Source organism: Sceloporus occidentalis, unplaced genomic scaffold (assembly GCF_023333645.1).
Source record: "Sceloporus occidentalis isolate IW3139 unplaced genomic scaffold, rSceOcc1.0.p SCAF_6, whole genome shotgun sequence".
NCBI classification, from domain to species: domain Eukaryota; kingdom Metazoa; phylum Chordata; class Lepidosauria; order Squamata; family Phrynosomatidae; genus Sceloporus; species Sceloporus occidentalis.
This window is the reverse complement of record NW_028316986.1, coordinates 120,007,903-120,028,385: the sequence shown is the minus strand read 5'-3', so window position 1 is coordinate 120,028,385 and position 20,483 is coordinate 120,007,903. Positions and strand designations below refer to the sequence as shown.

The 20,483-nt window shown below is 41.0% G+C and overlaps 1 protein-coding gene across 4 annotated transcripts in view; it reads right to left on the bottom strand.

Moving 5' to 3' along the window:
* Window positions 1-20,483, bottom strand: part of LOC149311329 (sorting nexin-14-like) — a 61,197-nt gene that overhangs the window by 34,533 nt on the left and 6,181 nt on the right. For all 4 annotated transcript variants that reach the window (XM_089530817.1, XM_089530815.1, XM_089530818.1 and 1 more), the window contains exons 2-12: window positions 20,001-20,121; window positions 17,912-17,988; window positions 17,741-17,819; window positions 16,639-16,682; window positions 9,564-9,651; window positions 8,917-9,001; window positions 6,581-6,737; window positions 4,074-4,149; window positions 1,102-1,146; window positions 935-1,015; window positions 458-572 (exon numbers count right to left, since the gene is read on the bottom strand). In XM_089530817.1, coding sequence (XP_089386943.1) covers window positions 458-572; window positions 935-1,015; window positions 1,102-1,146; window positions 4,074-4,149; window positions 6,581-6,737; window positions 8,917-9,001; window positions 9,564-9,651; window positions 16,639-16,682; window positions 17,741-17,819; window positions 17,912-17,988; window positions 20,001-20,121 — 968 coding nt within the window. The remainder of the gene's footprint in view (window positions 1-457; window positions 573-934; window positions 1,016-1,101; window positions 1,147-4,073; window positions 4,150-6,580; window positions 6,738-8,916; window positions 9,002-9,563; window positions 9,652-16,638; window positions 16,683-17,740; window positions 17,820-17,911; window positions 17,989-20,000; window positions 20,122-20,483) is intronic.

Here is a 20,483-nt window from a genome sequence, read left to right as displayed (position 1 = left end):
GGGCCACATGGACTGACCAAAATGCAAGAAAGCAGAGGAGGAGGGAAAAGAAAACAAAAACCAGGAAGAGTTCAGAAGTTTACTGTTTAAATTAAAGGGAGGAAAATCTGTTTTTCAAAACCAAATCTGCAGGGTGAACTGATGAAAAAGGGCAGCCCAAAGAACTGGAAGGGTGGGGGTGAGAAGCTACAAAAAGCCTCCATCAGCTCTAACGAAGATTCTCCCTCCAACTCTTTAATCCCAAATGCAGTGTAGAGGTGAAAAAGAACTTCTCTTCTCTACAAAGGAGATTTGTAGTCTGACTGGAGGAAAGCAGGCACCAGATGGAGGTTGGTTGTGGGATGCTTCAGGCCTGTGGGCAGGAGGGTTGCTTGCCACTACTGGGGCTTACAATAAAATGAATCATGAAATGGGTTATTTAACAAAAATAAGGTAAAAACATCTTATGGTACCTTACCTACATCAAGATAAAACTGTAATACATGCACTGCTCCTTCTTTTTTCAGAAAATTCATGAAGAGAAAGAAAATATCCTGGTGGCCTCTGATTTCTTTCAATTCCAATTGCAAGGCCTGTATAAGAACAACACAATTGAATTTGTTTCCAGGTGGCTGTCGAGATTCCTCTCTCTTTTTAAAAAAATCTACACATGGCATTTAAACTTTAAACCAGGGGTTCCCAACCTTTTTGACTCGCAGAGCCCTTTTTAGAATCAATTTCTACGGCAGAACCCCTAAGAGGCCTACCCTACGTCTTACAAGTTAATGGTGTTTAGGTTCAGGAGTAGTGTTTCTTATTCTTTAATTTCATTCAATTTTTTTCTTTTATTTTCCTGGAGTAGCCGTGAGGCACCTGGGAAGTGCACATGGAACCTTAAGGGCTCCTTGCGGCACAGGTTGGGAACCACTGCTTTAAACCATTATTTCATCCTTACGGAGGGCTTCTTATTTCTGGGCTCGGCAAACTTCTGCAGAAAGGGAACCAATGCTGAAACAGGTTCCGTTGCTTTCTCAGGCTGGAAAAAAAAGACAGCATCCAACTGAGCATGACTGTGTGACTGCATCATCAGCATGATATTATTCTTGCTCTGTCAATACTCACAGGGCTGTCATCAATGAAGATAAGTAGCAGATGATTCACAGTATCCTAATGGAAGGAGAAAAGACATATACATATATTTATCAAACACCTGGTACCAACAGTAACCTACATGAAGCCGACTGCTAACACTCCCTGACATTACTGAAAGACATTCCTCCTTAGCAAGATTGTACATGGTATCAAAATATTACCAACAGAAGAAGGCAGCACTAATTACTCTCCTTTCTCTTCTATGTGAACACAATCTTTGGACACGCACAAACACAGAGAAACCTATTTAGAGGTGAGATGTGACAGAGATACAGACAAATACTTGTATGGACAATGGAATAGGACATCAGTTCATTCATCTTTTCATCCACATCTACCAACTTGATTTCAGAATGCAATTTTAAGAAAACTAGACAGACCCAGTCTCAAACTAAATGCCACATGACACTAGCCAAGTAGGGTTCTATTGAATTGTGTGGGTTTAGGTAAGGAGTTTGAAACAGGAGGGTGGGCACAATCTGAAGGTCAGTTTTGCCATACTCTGCCCCTCAGTGGGTTGCACCCATTCTCCTCTCCTTCCCTATAGAAAAAAAATGTCACTACCAGTAGTTAGGGTGGGGGATCAAGGCATTTGGTTGCCTGTTTTCTAAAATGCCTTACTTCATTCCTGGAGCCCTGAAAGCAAAGGCCTTCATTTATTTATTAAATGTATACCACACCTTTCTCCCATGATTGAATCCAAGGCAGTTTACAGTAATGTCAAACAAAATTAAGTCAAAATCTTATTTTACAAAAGTTAAAAAATAACTGTATACTTTTAAAAACATGGTTGTTGTAATGATGGTGGTGTGCCTTCAAGTTATTTCTGACTTATGGCAACTCTAAGGTGATCCTTTCACAGGATTTTCTTGGCAAGATTTGTTCAGATGGGGTTGCCTTTTTCTCCCTCTGAGGTACAGACAGCGCAACTTGCCTGTGGTTACCCAGTGGATTTCCATGGTCAAGTGGGGATTTAAACCCTGTTCTCCAATGTCACTGTCTTACACTCAAACCACCACACCATGCTGGCTCCAAAAACAAGTTTAAAACAGTTAAAAACACATTGAAAATATTAATATAAAAGGTAAGAAATACAGTACACAACTCCACCCACATTCACTCTACATAATTTAAATCTCAAAGGCCTGGCTGAACAAAAAGGTCTCCATCTTCCTATGGAAAAAGAACAGGGAGGGGGTTAACCAGACCTTCTGCAGAAGGGAGCCTAGGACCAGCCATGGAGAAGGTTCCTTTCATATCCTCACCACATGCATGTGTAATGATGATAGGACTGAGAGAAAGCCTTCCCCTCTAGATTTTAAAACTTGAGCTGGCTTGTATACTAAGATATGATCTTTTATAGACTAGACACAAGCCATTTGTTGTTAGAATCACAGAATCATAGAGTTGGAAGAGACCACAAGGGCCATCCAGTCCAACCCCGTGCTATGCAGGAACTCTCAATCAAAGCATCCCCGACAGATGGCCATCCAGCCTCTGCTTAAAGACCTCCAAGGAGGGAGATTCCACTACACTCCAAGGGAGTGTGTTCCACTGTCAAAACAGCCCTTACTGTCAGGAAGTTCCTCCTAATGTTGAGGTGGAATCTCTTTTCCTGTAGCTTGCATCCATTGTTCCAGGTCCTGTTCTCTGGAGCAGCAGAAAACAAGCTAGCTCCCTCCTCAATATAACATCCCTTCCAATATATAAACAGGGCTATCATATCACCTCTTAACCTTCTCTTCTCCAGGCTAAACATCCCCAGCTCCCTGAGTCGTTCCACATAGGACATGGTATCCAGACCCTTCACCATTTTAGTCACTCTCCTTTGGACATGCTCCAGTTTCTCAACGTCCTTTTTGAATTGTGGTTCCCAGAACTGGACACAATATTCCAGATGGGGCCTGACCAAAGCAGAATACAGTGGCACTATTACTTCTCTTGATTTAGACACTATACTTTTATTGATGCAGCCTAAAATTGCATTGGTCTTTTTTAGCTGCCGCACTGCGTGTTCAACTTGTGGTCTACTTGGACTCCTAAATCCCTCTGACATGTAGTCTCCTTAAACCAGGTGTCCCCCATCCTATATCTGTGCATTTCATTTTTCCACCCTAAGTGCGTTACCTTACATTTCTCTATGTTGAATTTCATTTTGTTAGCTTTGGCCCAGCTTTCTAGTCTATTCAGGTCATTTTGAATGTTGATCCTGTCCTCTGGAGTATTAGCTATTTCTCCTAATTTGGTGTCATCTGCAAATTTGATAAGTATGCCCCCAACTCTGTCATCCAAGTCATTGATAAAGATGTTGAATAGCACTGGGCCCAGGACAGAGCCCTGTGGGACCCCACTGGTCACCTCTCTCACACACCTCTGTTGTGTGCCTTCATGTTGTATGTGACTTATGGTGACTCCAAGGCATGGGTTTTTCTTTGCAAGATTTCTTCAGAGGAGGCAGAGAACATATGACTTGTCCAAGGTCACTCAGCGGGTTTCAGGGATGAGCTTGGAATCGAACCCTGGTCTTCAGAGTTGTAGCCCAACACTCAAACCACTACACCATGCTGGCTTGACATAAGCCATGTAGGCTTTAAAAATGAAAACCAGCACTTTCAAATAAATCAGTAGAGAGTGAAGCTTTTTTTAACAGAGAGTCACATGCTCCCTGTAACTGGTCCCAGTTGACAACCTCATTGCAACATTTCGGACCCACTGAAGTTTCCAGATGCACCCCACCTACAGCGCATTATAATAATCTAAATGAGATATAACCAAGGGATATATCACTGTAGTCAGATCTGATATCTCAAGTAGTGGGCAGGTAAACTGCCTATTGGTCCTCCCAGGTGCATTTGTTCCCAGGACATCTGGAAAGAAGCAAGGGATTTCTGTGCTTATTTGATAAAAAGAAACATGTGGTAACTCAACCTCTCAAAACTAACCGGATCAGCTATGAAATCCATGGAAGGAAGGAGAACAGAACCAGACAGGATTTCTCTTAGAAGTAAACTGAATGATCTGAAAATAATACAAGAGTCAGTTTTTACATAGTTCTGCTTTCTTCTCTCATCACATACTATGGAGCTTTCACATGATAATATTTAAACCACACTAGTGCAACAGGCAATGTATTATGTGGTAAAATATAACATATACAATGAGTCCGCTTTACGCGGGGGATCCGTTCTGGACCCCCCCCAATGTAAAGCAAATAACACATAATCTTGAGCCCCATTATATCCAATGGGGCTTATGCTCACCGTGCGGCCACATGCACAATTCACGAGCCCCACTGGATATAATGGGGCTCGTGCTCGGGGCACGCGCACATTTCCCAGGTGGCTTCAGCGTACACTGAAAGCCGCCTATAAAGAGCCCACGTATGGCACGGGCTCACTGTAGATATGTCTTGTACAGCAGAATACTTTGGTATTTGGTTCCTTTACCTACAAATTTAAGATGGAGACTGTAATCTTTGTGTGGGACCAGATATAATCTATATCTAGTAGTTCAGGGATTTCATTCTTTTACTAGCTTGGAGTATGTACGTGTGAACGTTTAAAGAGAGTGTGACTGTTGTTATTGTTATTGTAAATAACAAAATAGATAGGGATTTCCTTCATGCAAACTCTTCTCTCTCTTTTTCTCTCTCATTCAAACTAACCATACGATTTAGATCACTCCCCCTTTGAGACTAGCAGGCATTTTCTCTCAAAGATTTTCTCCTGAACTGTTGTGTTCTCATCTTTTTCCTTGTTCAACTTTCGTTGGAAATATGGTGAGATAAATATTTTTCTTTCTACCTGAACTATTCACTATGTATATAGAAAGCCATTAGTAAACTTTTGTTTGTACAAGCTACTTGTTTATGAATCAATCTCAGTTCTTAGAGAAGCAGAGTAAGACAAAGGCACATTTCTGCTATTCTGCTGATTTAAAGCTAGACCCTGGAGCTTATCACTTGGCATTTTAAATCGGCTCCAGCCTCTTAGGCTGCAGCCAGGATGCAGGATGGAGGTGAGGATTATCATGCACTAAATCATCACCAAATTCCCGGCTACCATCAGCACGGGTCCCAGCCGTGCTTCATCAGCACTTTTTAGAAGTCAGCTTTCTGACTTCTAAAAAGTGCTGATGGAGAGCAGCTGGGACCCAGGCTGATGGTGGCAGGCGATTCAGTGGTGATTTAGTGTGTGATAATCCCTGCCTCCATCCCGCATCCTGGGTGCAGCCCAGGAGACTGGAGCCGATTTAGAATACCAAGCGATAAGCTCCCCTAACAGACTTGGCTTTAATATTTTTCATATTTAAATATTTTTGTTTCCTTACCAGAGGCTGACGCCTTAGGTAACTTAAATTACCCTACAGTTGTTGTTCTTGTTGTTGCTGCTGTGTACCTTCAAATAGTTTCTGACTTATGGTGACCCCAAAGCGAACCTATCATTGAGGTTTTCTTGGCAAGATTTGTTCAGAGAATGTTTGCCACTGTCTTCCCCTGAGTGTTAGAGCATGTGACAGTGTGACTACAGGACTTGGTTAAAAGAAACCATTTGGTTAGCCTTAGAGGAACGATGAACAAACCATGCTCACTAACCTTGATATACAGCCCAGCTGTCCTGCCACTGAATTTAATTTGAAATTCTGTAGTGTGCTTTTGAAAGCCAACTGTCATAAAATGGCAAGCAAGAGAGTGGTATTGTGCTGATGTCCTTCTTATAGGCTTGCCACAGGCAGCTGGCTGGCTACTGTGAAAAATCAATGCTGGACTACACAGACTAGATAGTATGATCTAGCAGGGCTTCCTTTATGTTTTTATTTGTCTCTGTTATGCTGAAATTTTTTATTTGTCTCTGTTATGCTGAAATATGTTTTATGTTTTTATTTCTCTCTGTTATGCGGAAATAAATTGAATTAAATTATATGTCAAATTAGAAGGGTAATATGCAAATATAAAGTTTCACATGTGTAAGAGTTTCTTCCTTCACTTTCACATCTTTACATGTGCAAAGACATGAGCAATTAAAACTGTCATCAGAATTAATCCATAGTTGTATTTGTATAGGATTCCATGTACACACTGGGAATACATGGAGCCTCAAACAGTACTGGATGCGGTTAGGACTAACATATCACTGTTAGCCATTTAACATGCATTTTCCCCAGGTGTTGAAAGCTATCACAAACAATGACTGTACTAACTCTATTCCCATCCTAATTTTTCATAAACTTTATGAGTGCTCACCTGATCTAATTATCAGACTTCATAGGGCTATGGCAAGGTAAGAATGAAGCCATAATGTAATTGTAATGCGGTATTTGGAGACTGAAATTTTAGTTACTTAATTTTACTATCACTATATGTCCTGATATGAAACTGGGATTCACTATACCATGCTACACAAAAGGATGTAAGGCAAGTATGTCAAATATTATAGCTCAGTTAACATACCTGCAGACTGTTGCCTTTGGAGGCAGAATGTAGGGGAAAAGAATTTCAGTAAGTTTCCTTAAATAATGTAGTTCATCTCTCCTACTTCTTAAAGCCACATGGAGCTCTGGTCCATATTCTTCCAAAGCAGCCTGCTGTAAGTATTCAGCATTTTTCACTGTAGAGAAAATACAATTCAGCATACATAACTCATAACAAATAATTTATGAGACAAAAACAGCTAATCATTACTAGACCAGACTTGTTAAAGGGGTCCAGACTTATTAAATTAACTGGATTTATATTAATATCTGCATTAACCAACAACAAAACAAAATCAAAAGAAAGTAAACAATAAAGTAGCTAAAATATTCAAAACACAAGTGGGAATTGTGTGGCTTATAAAACACCTGTAACATGCCTAGTTGCCCTACAATCAACTGTGTTTTCGATTCCAGTGGAGAACTATTATTCTTCACCTATTTTCCCTAAATGGCAGCCCAATGGGTTTTGTTATCCCAATGCTGCCACCAATTTGTGACAACCACTTACCTTTTCAATACTATTTTTCTTGTAGGACAGCACCATGGGCCTTTCAACCCCACTGCTGTCGCACTCTGTGACGGTGACACAGTTAGTCACCTTACTTATTTCCACTCAATGGCACCTATGGGTCGAATGGACTCACCACTCCAACCCTCTCAAGGGACTTAACCCCAAACTATCTTTTTAAATGTTGGTGGCGTGTTTCTTTATTAGAATTCCAGACAAGCTTTTATTAAAATAAAGCTAGAGGTTTATTTGAAAGTTAATGTGAACAATGTATCACTAGGATGAGATGGTTACTACAGTTGATACTTCATGGTCTTGATTTCCTTGTTACATGTTGTTACAGTTATAATTTCTTGTACTTATACTTGGTAGTTACTTTAATTCCACAATAAAGTCAATTATTTAGGATAAAATTTTTCATACATGTGCTTATTGTTTGTGCTTCACTTCTTACTTTACACACTACTCTTCAGAAAACAATCCTTAGTTACCCCAGGACCTTCTCAGTCCTCCTTAGGATAACCTATTTTGTATAACCTATTCCTAAACCAGCCACCAATGTTCTGTCTATCCCTCAGGATAGTTTATAACAGTAACTCCCCCTCTGAGTTCTGCTCTTTACAGAGTCCCTCACTAACAGACTCTAACACTAACCAAACTAAACTGAACTGAACTGCTGACTCTAATGATTCATTTAACCTCTCCTAACTTAAATCTGAATGGCTGGATGTTGCAAGGCCTTCTATTGCCTTGCCAAACTCTGCCTTCTCTCTGCACTACACTTCCAGAAATTTCTTGGGGGGCACAATTTTAAGGAACTCTCCTCCCCAATTTTGGGGCTGAAAAATACCTTTTCAAAACAAGCCATGACTGTCTCGTCACTTCTGATTTTGGGAAAAAGGGGGGGCACTTTTAACCCTTGGTCTGGAGTATAGTGGGCCCTCTCCTTATGTGGGGGATCTGTTCCGGATCACCCTACGTAAGGGAAAATCCGCCTATGCTCAATCTCCATAGGAAATAGCTGTTTCAGACTTCAAAGATCAAAGTAATGTCTTAAATTAAGCTCAGAAATGAACTGAGGGTTATTTTTGACAACTGAGTTACACGAAAGTCATGCAAAGTGAAGCCAACCCAAATTATTGTACATCACCATCACCATCCACAGCAAGTTTTGGATAATATCTTAAGATCGCAATACTGTTCAGAATAATGACCACAAAAAATGAGAAGCTCCAGTTTTGCAAACATTGATCAGGATCCAAGAGTGTGTTTCTACTAATCTAACTGCTTTCATTAGTGGAACTGGAAAAGGTTGATCTCTCTCCTGTGTAGCCCTCTTTGAACTCCCCAAGCCTGTTCCAGGGATGGAAAGGTCTCCAGAGCTGGGTTTTAGGCAGCTCAGAGTGTAGTAGGAGAAGGGAAGCAGAATAAACTCCCATTATAGTCAGTTGCACAAGAAAGGATGTAGGCCACTGATATTTGCTCAATTGTATTGTGTACTGCATTAATGTAGTACTTGAAGAAACAGCAATTTATTACATATAAAGGAATTTTAATAAGCAATTGCACCTTTTTATTTCTTACTGCTTAGTCAAAACCTACCTGAAAGTATTTCAAAACTGCATCGCAAGCACATTTACCTTGGAGAGAACCTTTCTGAATTCAAAGGAACTAATTTTGCTCTAACACACACACCTGTGCGCCATAAATCATACGGTTTGCTTCATTTTTGGAAATTTTATTAAAATGAGTGCCAGTTTGGAAGCACTGAATTTGTAATATACATATTTTAAAATGTTATTTACCTTTCTGTCTAGCTTTGGCTATTACATCTATGTGCTTCATGGCTACCTTCAGCATTTTCCTTGTTATAACTGTTGGAATATCCACCTGTTTTTTTAAAAAAAACATATACACATAAAAGAAATTATTTCTGCTATTACCACTTAAAAAGTATTATTATACTCTATTACTGTATATTATTAGTGTATATAGTATATAAAGTATATTTTCTTATGCAGAAATATTCTAGCTGCTTTTAAAAAATTTAACTGAAAATAGTAGAAATACTGAAGATCCTGGTTTTCAGAAGCAAAGCATCAAGTAATAAGTTAGGTTTTCTGAGACTAAAACCATTCAACTTAGAAGTAACTCACACAGTGTCATGGTATCCTGGCCTTTTTTTTTTTTTTTTTTACTATAGATATACTACTGAGGAAAAATTCATCTCAGAGTTCTCCAGGTCTTGTACTTTGCCCCATCATAAAGCTCCCATCACTCTCACAAAACTAAAATTTTCAGGCATCTGTGAATCATGCCAAAACCATTATTCTGATATCATACAGCTGTATCTAAGATGGACCCACACTCAGTTTTAAATAATCTTCGTTATTCTTATCCCAAAGGCCTCACTTTAAAAATCTGTTTTTGATTCAAATGTTGTAGAGTTTACCTTGTAAATTCTGCGTACTACTACAGATGCAAAAAATCTTAACGTTGCCCTTAGTTCATCCACAGATGATTCATCATCAGTTATATCCCTGCCAAATTTCAAAACAAAGCACATTATTAAAACTTCAAAATTAGTATGAACTACAGTCAACCTACATTATTAATCATTTCAAAATAATTCACAGATTGGCTCTTTACATATAAAAAGGCTTAATTGATTACATATAAAAATTAATTTAGGAGAGCAAAAAAATTTAAAATTCTAATTAACCAAAGTGTAACCTAATGTAATGTGGTGACTTAGTGGTTAAAACACCAGTTCTGATGATCAGAAGATCAGAAGGTTGGTAGTTCAAGGCCCAAGTGCTCCATGATGAGTTGAGCTCTCATCTCTAGTCCCAGCTTCTGCAGTTCAAAAGCATGCAAATGCAACTATAGATAGGTACCACTTCTCAGTGCGTTCAATGCAGTCATGCTGGCCACATGACCCCCGGAGCAGTAACAGAAGGGAGGATAGGGAATCTGTGAAAAGCCACATCCTTGTTTATTCCATGTGCCACTGACTGATTTCAACACGTCTGCCTAGTAAAACTTCAACAACATTGGGCAAGTGCCAGCAATATGTTCCTCATCCAAATAGAAAAATTACATGTCCTATGGGATTTTACCCCTACACTCTATCCAAGGCTCAGAAACAACTTCAGAAGCAATATGCTTCTCAGTAACTAAAATAAAATGAAAATGTAAAGAAAGAACAAAAATAAGAAGGGGGCACTGGAATAAAGAAAGAATTAGAGAAATAACTGTTTTAGCTTAAGGGTTCAACAAAGCATGCTACAGACATGGAAGATGAAGCAGAAATGTACTAAAATGTTCCTGAGCTTTCACAAAGTGGGGGGCGGGGTAAGTATGGGGTTTCCACACACACACAAATTACTAGCTCAGGAAGGTTCTGAAGTGGGGCTCTGCAGGAGCAGGCCCTATTAATGCAATGTACAAAGACTAAGATGAAGAAATTGTCTTTTTAAAAATTCTCTCTCAGGTTTGCACTTACTGATCTAGGGAGTAACTAATAAAAACATTTCAGGGAACCTCTGAAGCAAGGCACATCAAACAACATTTGAAAAGAAAAAAACATAAATATCATAGATCCCCTTAGCCACACCTCCAAATCTTTATGTAAAATAAAAAATTGCATGCCAAAGCTTATTCTAAAAATCAGAGTCATAAGTGCATGTCACAAGGTATAAGATACTAAATTAGTGTAAAACATCCACATCACTTCTAGATTATCACCTAAGTAATTTTTCAATTTTTTCCAAACATCTTAAATAATAATATTGCATGGCTTATATAATAATATTGCATATTATTTCAATATGCCATTTCATGGCTGCATCTACTGAGTTTAAAAAGAACTTCCAAGGTCTCTAATTTTAACACGTGTTAAAAACATTTACCACAAAGCAGAATTTAGGCTCCCTCTAGTGTTTCACCAAAGCAAAGTTTTAATATACAGTGGTCCCCCGGGTTACGAAATTAATTCGTTCCGCTGCCCTTTTCGTAACCCGGAAGGCTTTCGCAAGCCGAATTGCCATAGGCGCTAATGGGGAAAAGCCGCGATTTGGTGCGAAATAGCGCCGAAAAGCACCAAAAGTTTTTTCGTAACCCGAAAAAACTTTCGTAACGCGGAACAGTTTTTTTAAATAATTTTTTTTCGTAACCCGGGAATTTCGTAAGGCGGCGCATTCGTATCCCGGGGTACCACTGTACAGCATTGAGTCCTGGGACTGTGTGGAAGTTAAAAGTACACTCCACAGTTCTGCAAAAGAACTGTCTAGTTAATTCAATACATAATACAGTAATTGCACAGTTTCTACTGAATCAACAAGGATTGTGACAAACTTTTAGGTTGATTTCAGGTGGACCTGAATGTAATTACTATACTTTCATTTAGACCAAACTTATTATCTTGTATGTTTTTCAGCCACAGAATTCAGGCATCCCAGTAATTTCAATCCACATTAACTGCCACAATACAGACAGTAAAATGCATTACAGCAAGTTAAGCTCTATAAAAAGCCCCTAGCAAGTAAGAATATTTAGGTGCTCCAAAAATAAATAAATAAATAAATCATATGGCACAGCCTTTTAGAGCAGTGGTTCCTAAATGCTGGTCCTCTAGATCAGCCATCGGCAACCTACGGCCCGCGGGCCGGATCCGGCCCGCGGAGACCGTCAGAGCGGCCCCAGGCCAGCCCTGCCGCCGATTGCCGCCGCGGGCGCCCTCCTTCGGCCTTCCCAGGGGGCGGGGGAACCTCTGGGGTCGCCGGCAAACCCACCAATCAGCGGCGTTTGCCGCCGGCGCCCTCCTTCCCTCCGCCCTGTGAGAAGGCTTCGGCCTTCCCAGGGGGCGGGGAGAGGCTGTAGGGCCTGGCGAGAGGGAGGCGGGGATCCCCCTCGTTCTTTTCCCCAAGCCCGCAGTTGCTCCACATCCGTGGGCCTGAGGAGAAGGAGGCAGGGGTCCCCCTCGTCCTTTTCCCCAAAGCAAGAGGCAAAGCAAGGTGGGAAATCACCCTCCTCAGGGACTTGGGTGCAAAAGGCACGCTTCTTCTTTTTTGCTGCTGCTGCTGCTGCTGGCGCCTTTTTCCCCTCTCAGAAGTTCCCGCGGGGGCGGGAGGAAGGCAGAGAAAAAACAGAGGGGAAAGAAGGAAGGGAAACCCCTGCCTTTCCCTCCCTTCCTTGTTCTCTTTCTCCTCTGTTTTTTTCTGCTTTCCTCTTCCTCCAGCCTCCTTTACCCTTCTCTCCCGAGAGTTTGCTTCCAACTCTCTCCTTCTCTCTCTCTGTCTCTCACACACAAAATCTCTGGCCCCACTTTTCTTCCCCTCCCTGCTTCCCCTCCTTTGAGTAAGAGTAGGAGAGAGAAGGCAGCCACGTGGTTGTTGTTGTTGTTGATGTGTGCCTCCATTTGCAACTTATGGAGACCTTGAGGCAAAACTATCATGGGGCTTTTAGGTCCAAAACACACTTTGCAGAAATAACCCACTTTGAGGCCGCTTTAACTGCCTTAGCTCAGTGCTAAGGAATCCTGGAAATTGTAGTTTATTGTGGCACCAGAGCTCTCTGCCAGAGGCTAAATGTCTCATGAAACTACAGTTCCCAGAATTCCCTAGCATTGATCCAGGGCAGTTAAAGCAGGCTCAAACTGGATTATTTCTGCTTTATGTTTTGGGCCTCAGAGGGGATTTTTTTTTTTTGCCTTTGCCACTGTCTTCTCCTGAGGCCGAGAGAGTGTGATTTTCCCAAGAGGGAACCCAGTGGAGATTCAAACTTTCGAGGGCAGAGAGGGTTGTTGTTGTCATGTGCCTTCAAGTCGTTTCGGACAATGGCATCTCTAAGGTGAACCTATCATGGAGGTTCCTTGGCAAAGTTTTTCAGAGTAGGTTTATCATGATTCCTCCTGAGGCTGAGAGAGTGTGGCTTGCCCAAGAGCACCAAGTGGGTTTCCATGGATGAGCAGGGCTTCAAACTCTGGTCTCCAAGCACACAACTCAAACCACTGAACCATGCTGCCTCTCAGTATCTTCTGTGCTTTTAAAATGCTTGTTGTTGTATGCCTGCAAGTCGTTTCCAGTTTATATCTATATGTATATATCTGTGGGTGGGTGTGCATGTGTGTGTGAGAGTGTGTGTATTATATATAAATAGATGTGTTGGTGTATATATGTGTATGTGTGGGATACACACACACACATATCCCACACATAAATGTGGGTGTGGATGTATGCATGTGTTTTTCTGTGTATATATGTGTGGGTGGGCATGAATGTGAGAGTGTATATATGAGTGAGTAGGTGTGTATGTGTGTATGTATGTATATATGAGACAGACTCTGCACACAAAGTCTAAGGGGGAGCTGTAAAGGGTTGTTGTTGTTATGTAGTTGTGTGCCTCCACTCTCCTCCCCCTCCAGCTCTCTGTTGGTGGTGAGGAGGTTGTTGTTGCTGCTGCTGCTGCTGCTGCTGTACACTTTCAGTCTATTTCCAACCCTGGCACAAAGTTTTTTGGTGAGTTTGTCCAAAGGAGGTTTGCCAGTGTCTCCCTCTGAGGCTGAGAGAGTGTGATTTTCCCAAGTTCTCCCAGTGGGTTTCATGGAGTTTCCTTGCAGAGAGTTATATATAAAGAGATGTGTGGGTGTATAAGTGTGGGTGGGTATAAATGTGTGTGTGTAAATAGTGGCTGGGTATACATATGTGTATGTGTGTGTATGTATGTATTTTTGTGTGGGTGTGTATATATATATGTGTGTGTATGTGTGTATATATATATATATATATATATATATATATATTGGGGCAGACTGTGCCCCACTACGTCCAAGGGGGAGCTGTAGGGTTGTTGTTGTTATGTAGTTGTGTGCCTTCAAGTCCTTTCTGACCTATGTGGCAACCCTATAGTGGGGGTTTTTTGGCCATTTTCTTTAGAGGAGGTTTGCCCTTACCATCCCTTGAGGCTGAGAGAGTGTGAGCCAGTGGGTTTCCATGACCAAGCTGGGATGAGAACCCCAGTCTACAAAGTTGTCCGATGGTCAAACCACTATGTTGGTTCCTTTTTATCATCCTCTATTCTACATTGTAGAACTAATCCAGTGTGACACCAATTTTTAAGTGCTGTAGTTCCATCCTATGGAGTCCTGGGATTTGTAGTTTTACTTTGGTCTTCTCTGCAAAAGAGTGCTGGTGCCTCATAGAACTACTAATCCCAGGATTCTGTAGGATGGAGCCATGGCAGTTAAGGTGGTCTCAAACAACGTTACTTCTACAGTTTAGTTGCAGCCTACATTAGAGCCACTGAACTGATGGAATCCTACTTGTTCATTCATTATTCATTCAGCAATTGAATGTGTTTTTTTTTCCTTAGCTGGGAATAACCAACAGGAATTTATTGATTTATTTGTATTTTATTTATTTTATTTGGTTTATATGTGGCTTTTCTGTCCAGGAGGCTGTCCAAAAGATGCCCGATTTTGAGCAGGATTGTGGTTGTTTCTGACTTACTGGGACCTAAGGGTTTTCTTGACAAGGCTTTATAAGTATTTTTTCCCTTTTTGCTATGGCATCCTCTGAGGCTGAGAGAGTGTGACTTGCCTCTATTTTTGTGTGCTTTCACATCTTTCCCAACTTAGGGCAACCCTGATTTTCTTCACATGAGGTTTGGGTTTGCTGAAGGCTGAGAGAGTGTGACTTGTGTGTGTGGTGCCTACAAGTTGCTTCCAACTTATGGTGACCCTAAGCAGAAAATATTATGTGGTTTTCCTGGCAAATTTCATCAGGGGGATTTATTATTGCTAGTCTGAGGCTGAGAGAGTGTGCCTTGGGTTTTTACCTGGAAGTCCCACCCCAGAAGGCAGAGGTCCTGCTCCCCAGAGGGCAGATGCCCCTCCCCAGAAGCCTTGCCCCCAGAGAGAGGAAGTCCCGCCCCCCAGAGGGAGGAGGTCCCACCCCCAGAGGGAGGAAGTCCCGCCCCTGGCACCCAGTGCCACCCAGTGAAGAGACACCTTTGAGTTTGGGCACTCAGCTTCAAAAAGGTTCGCCATCACTGGGCTAGAATAACTCTATTTTCTATTATTTATTTATTTAATTAATTTTTTAAAAAATTATTAAATTATTTATTTTTTTGCTTCGGCCCCCCAGTTGTCCGAGGGACAGGAACCCGGCCCCTGGCTCAAAAAGGTTGCCCACCCCTGCTCTAGATGATTCAGACTTCAGTTCCCAGATTTCATGACTACTAGCTATGCTGGCTGGGACCTATGGGAACTGAAATTTAAAACATCTAAAGGACCAAAAATTGAGAACCGCTGTTGTAGAGTGTGCACTGTAGATCAAAGGTGGGGATAATGTACATTTAAATCATTGTCCAAGTTGAAATCTCACTGCAGCACACCAGGCATAAGACTAGGCTAAACCTGGTCCAAATCAAGTGCTACGTTTTTAGAGGAAATAAATTTAAGATACAAGACTAAACACAGACTACCACAGCTATTTTCTGATTTTTTTTCTGAACAAAACCCAACTAAATCACATCCTTTTTCAGAACATTCCAATCTACACTCAAACACAACTGCATCCTTGCTATGAACCCTCCTACTCTTTCCCTCTTATTCCTTATGTTAGGTTTTTGCAGGTGTTTACTCATGTCATCCTTTACTATGCTATGTGTTGCTTATCTGTGCAAGAGCGGACCACACTCAGATATACCAGAACTATGTTGGGCTTGTGTGAGCCACTGGCTCAACCCAGGAGATCACACAATCACACACTGGGGGGGGGGGGGGGGAAGGGGTCACAAACTTAATCAAATGAAAACGATGCTAAAGACAACCTTCAAAACAAAATCAGATGATGTTACACAGACAATAGTTTAAATCATGAACTATAAGAACTCTAAACTACTGTGGCACAGGTCATAAAAGAGATGAGCAGAAAATATACACACATTAATGTAAGACCCAAATAACCATTAAAGCAATGTCGACATGGCCCAGACTGTAGAGGGCTGCACTACTCCATCTTCAGCTCCTCTAGAGTTCTAGAGGACATCACTGCAGAGGCCACTGTGGGCAACTAGAAGTGATGATGTGCTACTTCTCGCCTTTTGTGTCATGGCTGGCTGTTACAGGGAGATCCCTCTAAAACAGCATGTAACAGACCCACAAAAGGGATCTGGATCATTTAAACATGTGAGGAGAGGGGTGACCAAGGAAAGTGGAGGAGTGCCAGGGTTTTTTTTGGGGGGGAGGTCAGTTTGAGCTGCAAGGGTTGCCCTGGACTTCTCAAAGGTTTTCATCTTGTCCACGGGCTGACAATTACTATTCCTGCATTAAAACAAGATTAAAAGCTATCAACCAAATTCCAAATGCTAGAGTAGACTCAAGGAATCAATTTCCAGGAGCTGTGACTCACCATTTTGCAAGTGATGCAATGGATTTATTTTAGCTGGGACTAGCAGCTGGATTTAAATTACTGTCGCAGACAAAAGTATTGTATTTTGTGGAAATGCAACAAAGAAAATCTTACCTGTACCAAGGATAAACAAAGTTATCCAGCAACAGCTCAAACACCTGCAGTCAATCAGATAAAACATTCAATAATAGATTACAGTATGTCCAGCAAGAGAGCAACAGTAATCATACTTGGCATGTATATCTCAAGGTCAGCTTTTTAAAACCTAACTGAGTTCAGAAGACATGAAGAACAATATTACTTTCTTCAGCTATAACTTCCAGAACAATAGCCCTGCTCCCCAATCTTCTGCTCCCCAATTTTTGCACATTGCTAGATTACTGCCGTATATTCTTATGGCATTGCTCTGGCTGCCTCCTGTTGCATTCTGGGATTTGCAGGTTAAGGAGGGGCATTTGGAATTCTCAGCCAGAGAGGTCTTAGGAATCATTGAACTACAAACCTCAGAATGCAACAGAAGGCAGCCAGAGCAGTAAAAGTGGAATAGCAGCACTATACGAGTTAGTTTGGTAATGTGGTTGGTCTCTTCCATGGTAAAGACAACAAAAGAAGAGACTATCACAACAGAAATTTGGAGTTCCCTACACACCTGGCATCTAGGAAAGAAGAAAGCTCCTGCTCAGTCCAACCTGAATAATTCAAGTTGCACATCTATAATAAACTACAGAGATAGCATATTCCCAGAGGAAGCAATGAGTAGCATATGTACATTGTGAACACTGCATATCACTGGTATAGCCACAAGCACAAACCCAGACATTTAAAAAGCAATGTGAGGAAGTTTTGCAACATTCTGCTTCCATGTGCTAAAATGTAGATAAAGAGGTGGTTAAAGTATAGCAGAGTACGTTCTCTTCACACGAAGCCCACCGACCCATTTAATTTCTATAGTGTGACTAGCAGCAATTGGAAACAACTGCCTATCCAGCTGACATAATCACTCTAAAAATACTGAACACTGTAAAAGAGAGTGAGTGAAAGAAGCTGAGATGGACAATTCTTTGATAAAATATGATAGAAATGCTCGGTTTTTAGAAATGCCTGTATTTCGATAATCCATAAAAGAATGTTAATTACAAATTTCTGGTACTCAAAGTGATCTGAGTACAATGCTTTAGAAGAAATATTATGAGATTTCTGTTCTGGGGAATGTTACCTCTGAGAGAGAAGCATCAACTTTAGAAGGAACGTTCAGGTCTCGCCATGGCTGATAATTTTCTAGCCGTAATGCAAGCCTATTAAACAGCAAAAAGACTGCTAAGTTGTGTTCTATTAATTTTTACCCAAGGTATACAAGTATGATTAAAATGATGAATATTCAACTTACCTATGCCTATTACACTTGATGTTACCACATACATCACAGCTGAATCCTTGGGAATATGGTTCTTGCAGTTCTAATTGCTAAAACAACACCAACAAAGAAAAATTCCATTCTATAGAATACTAGGAAAACAGTTCTGCATTAGCCATTTTAATTGTATGCAATAAAAATGATGAAACAGGGCTACTAAGATTATTTCAGAATGTTTTATACGGTTTTAAATTGTTCAATATTAACTTGCTGTCTATACCACATCCTGGGATGTTTTGATATAGGGCAGAATACAACTACAGTGGACCCTTGCCTTATGTGGGGGATCCGTTCTGGACCACCACCCCGCCACGTAAGGCTAACTCCGTGTATGCTTGAGCCCATTCATTTGAATGCGGCTCATGAATGCGGCAGCATGGAAGAGTGCGGGGCGCCACGGGCGCACACCCCATTCATTTGAATGGGATGCACTGCCCCTTGCGCCCCGTGCGCTCCCCGCAGCTTGAGTGCGTACACTCAAGTCTGCGTATAGCGCACCCGCGTATAACACGGGCGCACTGTATTTGAATCACTCACCATATAAATAAAAATTACAATTAAAATAAATAATAAATGTTGCATTGAAATAAAGGCATAGTGTCCCCGAAGAGGCCAAATAGATTTATTTATTCCACCACTCTTGAGACACAGCAAGTTCAACAAATCTACACACTGCAACACATCTCAAATTTTTAGAAATTGGTCTTTCTCTTATAAACGTATTCTGCTTTTGCCTATTCCTTCCTTCATCCAAAATTATATTCCACTACTACATGGGAAAATGCTTAGAGATAATTGATTACATATTAATTTATTCCAAAGCAGAAAGGTGAAAAGGGTAAAGGTAAGAAAGGTGAAAAGGGCCTCAGCATACGCACAGCTAACAAGATTAATATGAAATCTGCCTTTAATAACCTAGTTGTGCTTGATAGCTTATACAGTTCTTAAAACAGAAAGCCCTCTGTGACAAAACCCCTCTTTCATCAATCCCCATCAGATATAAAATAGCAAGTGAGTAAAGTACAAAAGAACCACATACGTAAAAATGCTAGAAATTGACCATCACTTAGTGCTTTTCCTCAACTGAGCTGGGATCTGATTTTTAAAATGAGCCCAGAAGAGCTTGGCACCTATGCAGACATTTTTCAACGGAGACTGAATACAGATAGACACAACAAAAGGCTATCAAAGAACTTAGGCGGGTTACAGACCGCCATTTGGGATGTCCTTAGGACGTCGCAGTTTAAAAAAAGGACTCTGTAACAAATGGCGGCGGCCGTTCCACATGGCTGCCGCCATTTTGACGTCTTGGACGCCTAGCGTCCAGACGTGTCGCGGCGGAAGTGACGCCGTGAAAGCGCGTCTTGCACTTTGTGGCGCCACTTCCGGGGCCCAGGAAGGAGCATGATTTCCGCACTCCTTCCTCGCAGCATCCGGGAGTCCCGCGGTTTAGAAGCTGCGGCTCCCAGACACTGCAAGCGGCGCCAGCAGCAGACCGCCGCAATTTGGCGGTCTGTAACGCGCCTTAGTTGACTAGTTGCCTGCTCCCTTCACACTTCCTTCTTTCTTTTAACACTAGCTAACTGGCAGATACAGTAATTAAATAAAACCTATTAGTTATTCCAAAGGTCACTTCATAGTAACCTAACAGTGTCCATCTACAGGGATAACAAGTATGATTTTTGTAGGTTTTTCAGGCTATGTGGCCATGTTCTGGAAGAGAACCACAAGCATGATTGACATGAGACACTTACCCCTCACAATCATGCAAGTTTAGTGAACCTGCCAGAACAGTGTGTGGTGGGGGAGATAGAGATCTCACTGCATCACCAGAAATGTACTTACACAAACATTTATTTTACCCAATATTCCTTCTTTTTAAAAGTCATGGATACTTTTAACTTGAAACATCAGCAACTAAAAACAGTTCTTGCTGATTAACCAGCTGACATTTTTGTTGAAAACTAAAATAAATCTTACAGCATGTTCATCATAAATACAAACATTTAGCTAATTGATGTTCAATAACATATCAAAGCATATCAATGAAGTTATACATTACCTTGGTTTTATGCTTTATTGTAAACAGAATATTTGGTAAGAGGGAATCTGGACCTAAGGAACAATAGAATGTGACAACTCCCGCCACAAATGACCAGAAGATCATTAAAACATGAAGGTATCTAAAAAAAAAAAATAAAGAGAAAATTACAACTCACAACAAAATGTAGAGTATTACATTCTAGCCAACACTATGCATACCACTATGTATAAAATTAGTTGTTGTTGTGTGGGTTCAACTTGTTTCTGACCTATGGTGATCCTAAGGCCATGGAGTTTTCTTAGCAAGTGTTGTTCAGAGGAGGTTTGTCATTGCACTACAGCACCACACTGGCTCTCTTGTAAAATTTACACTACTATGAAGAACATCATATATGAAATTCATCTTCCATACAATAATATTTATTACATTAAAGTTAAAGCATAATTGAAGCAGGTGAGAATGGTAAATTGTTTGTTGATCATCTGTATGTGACCCCTTGCT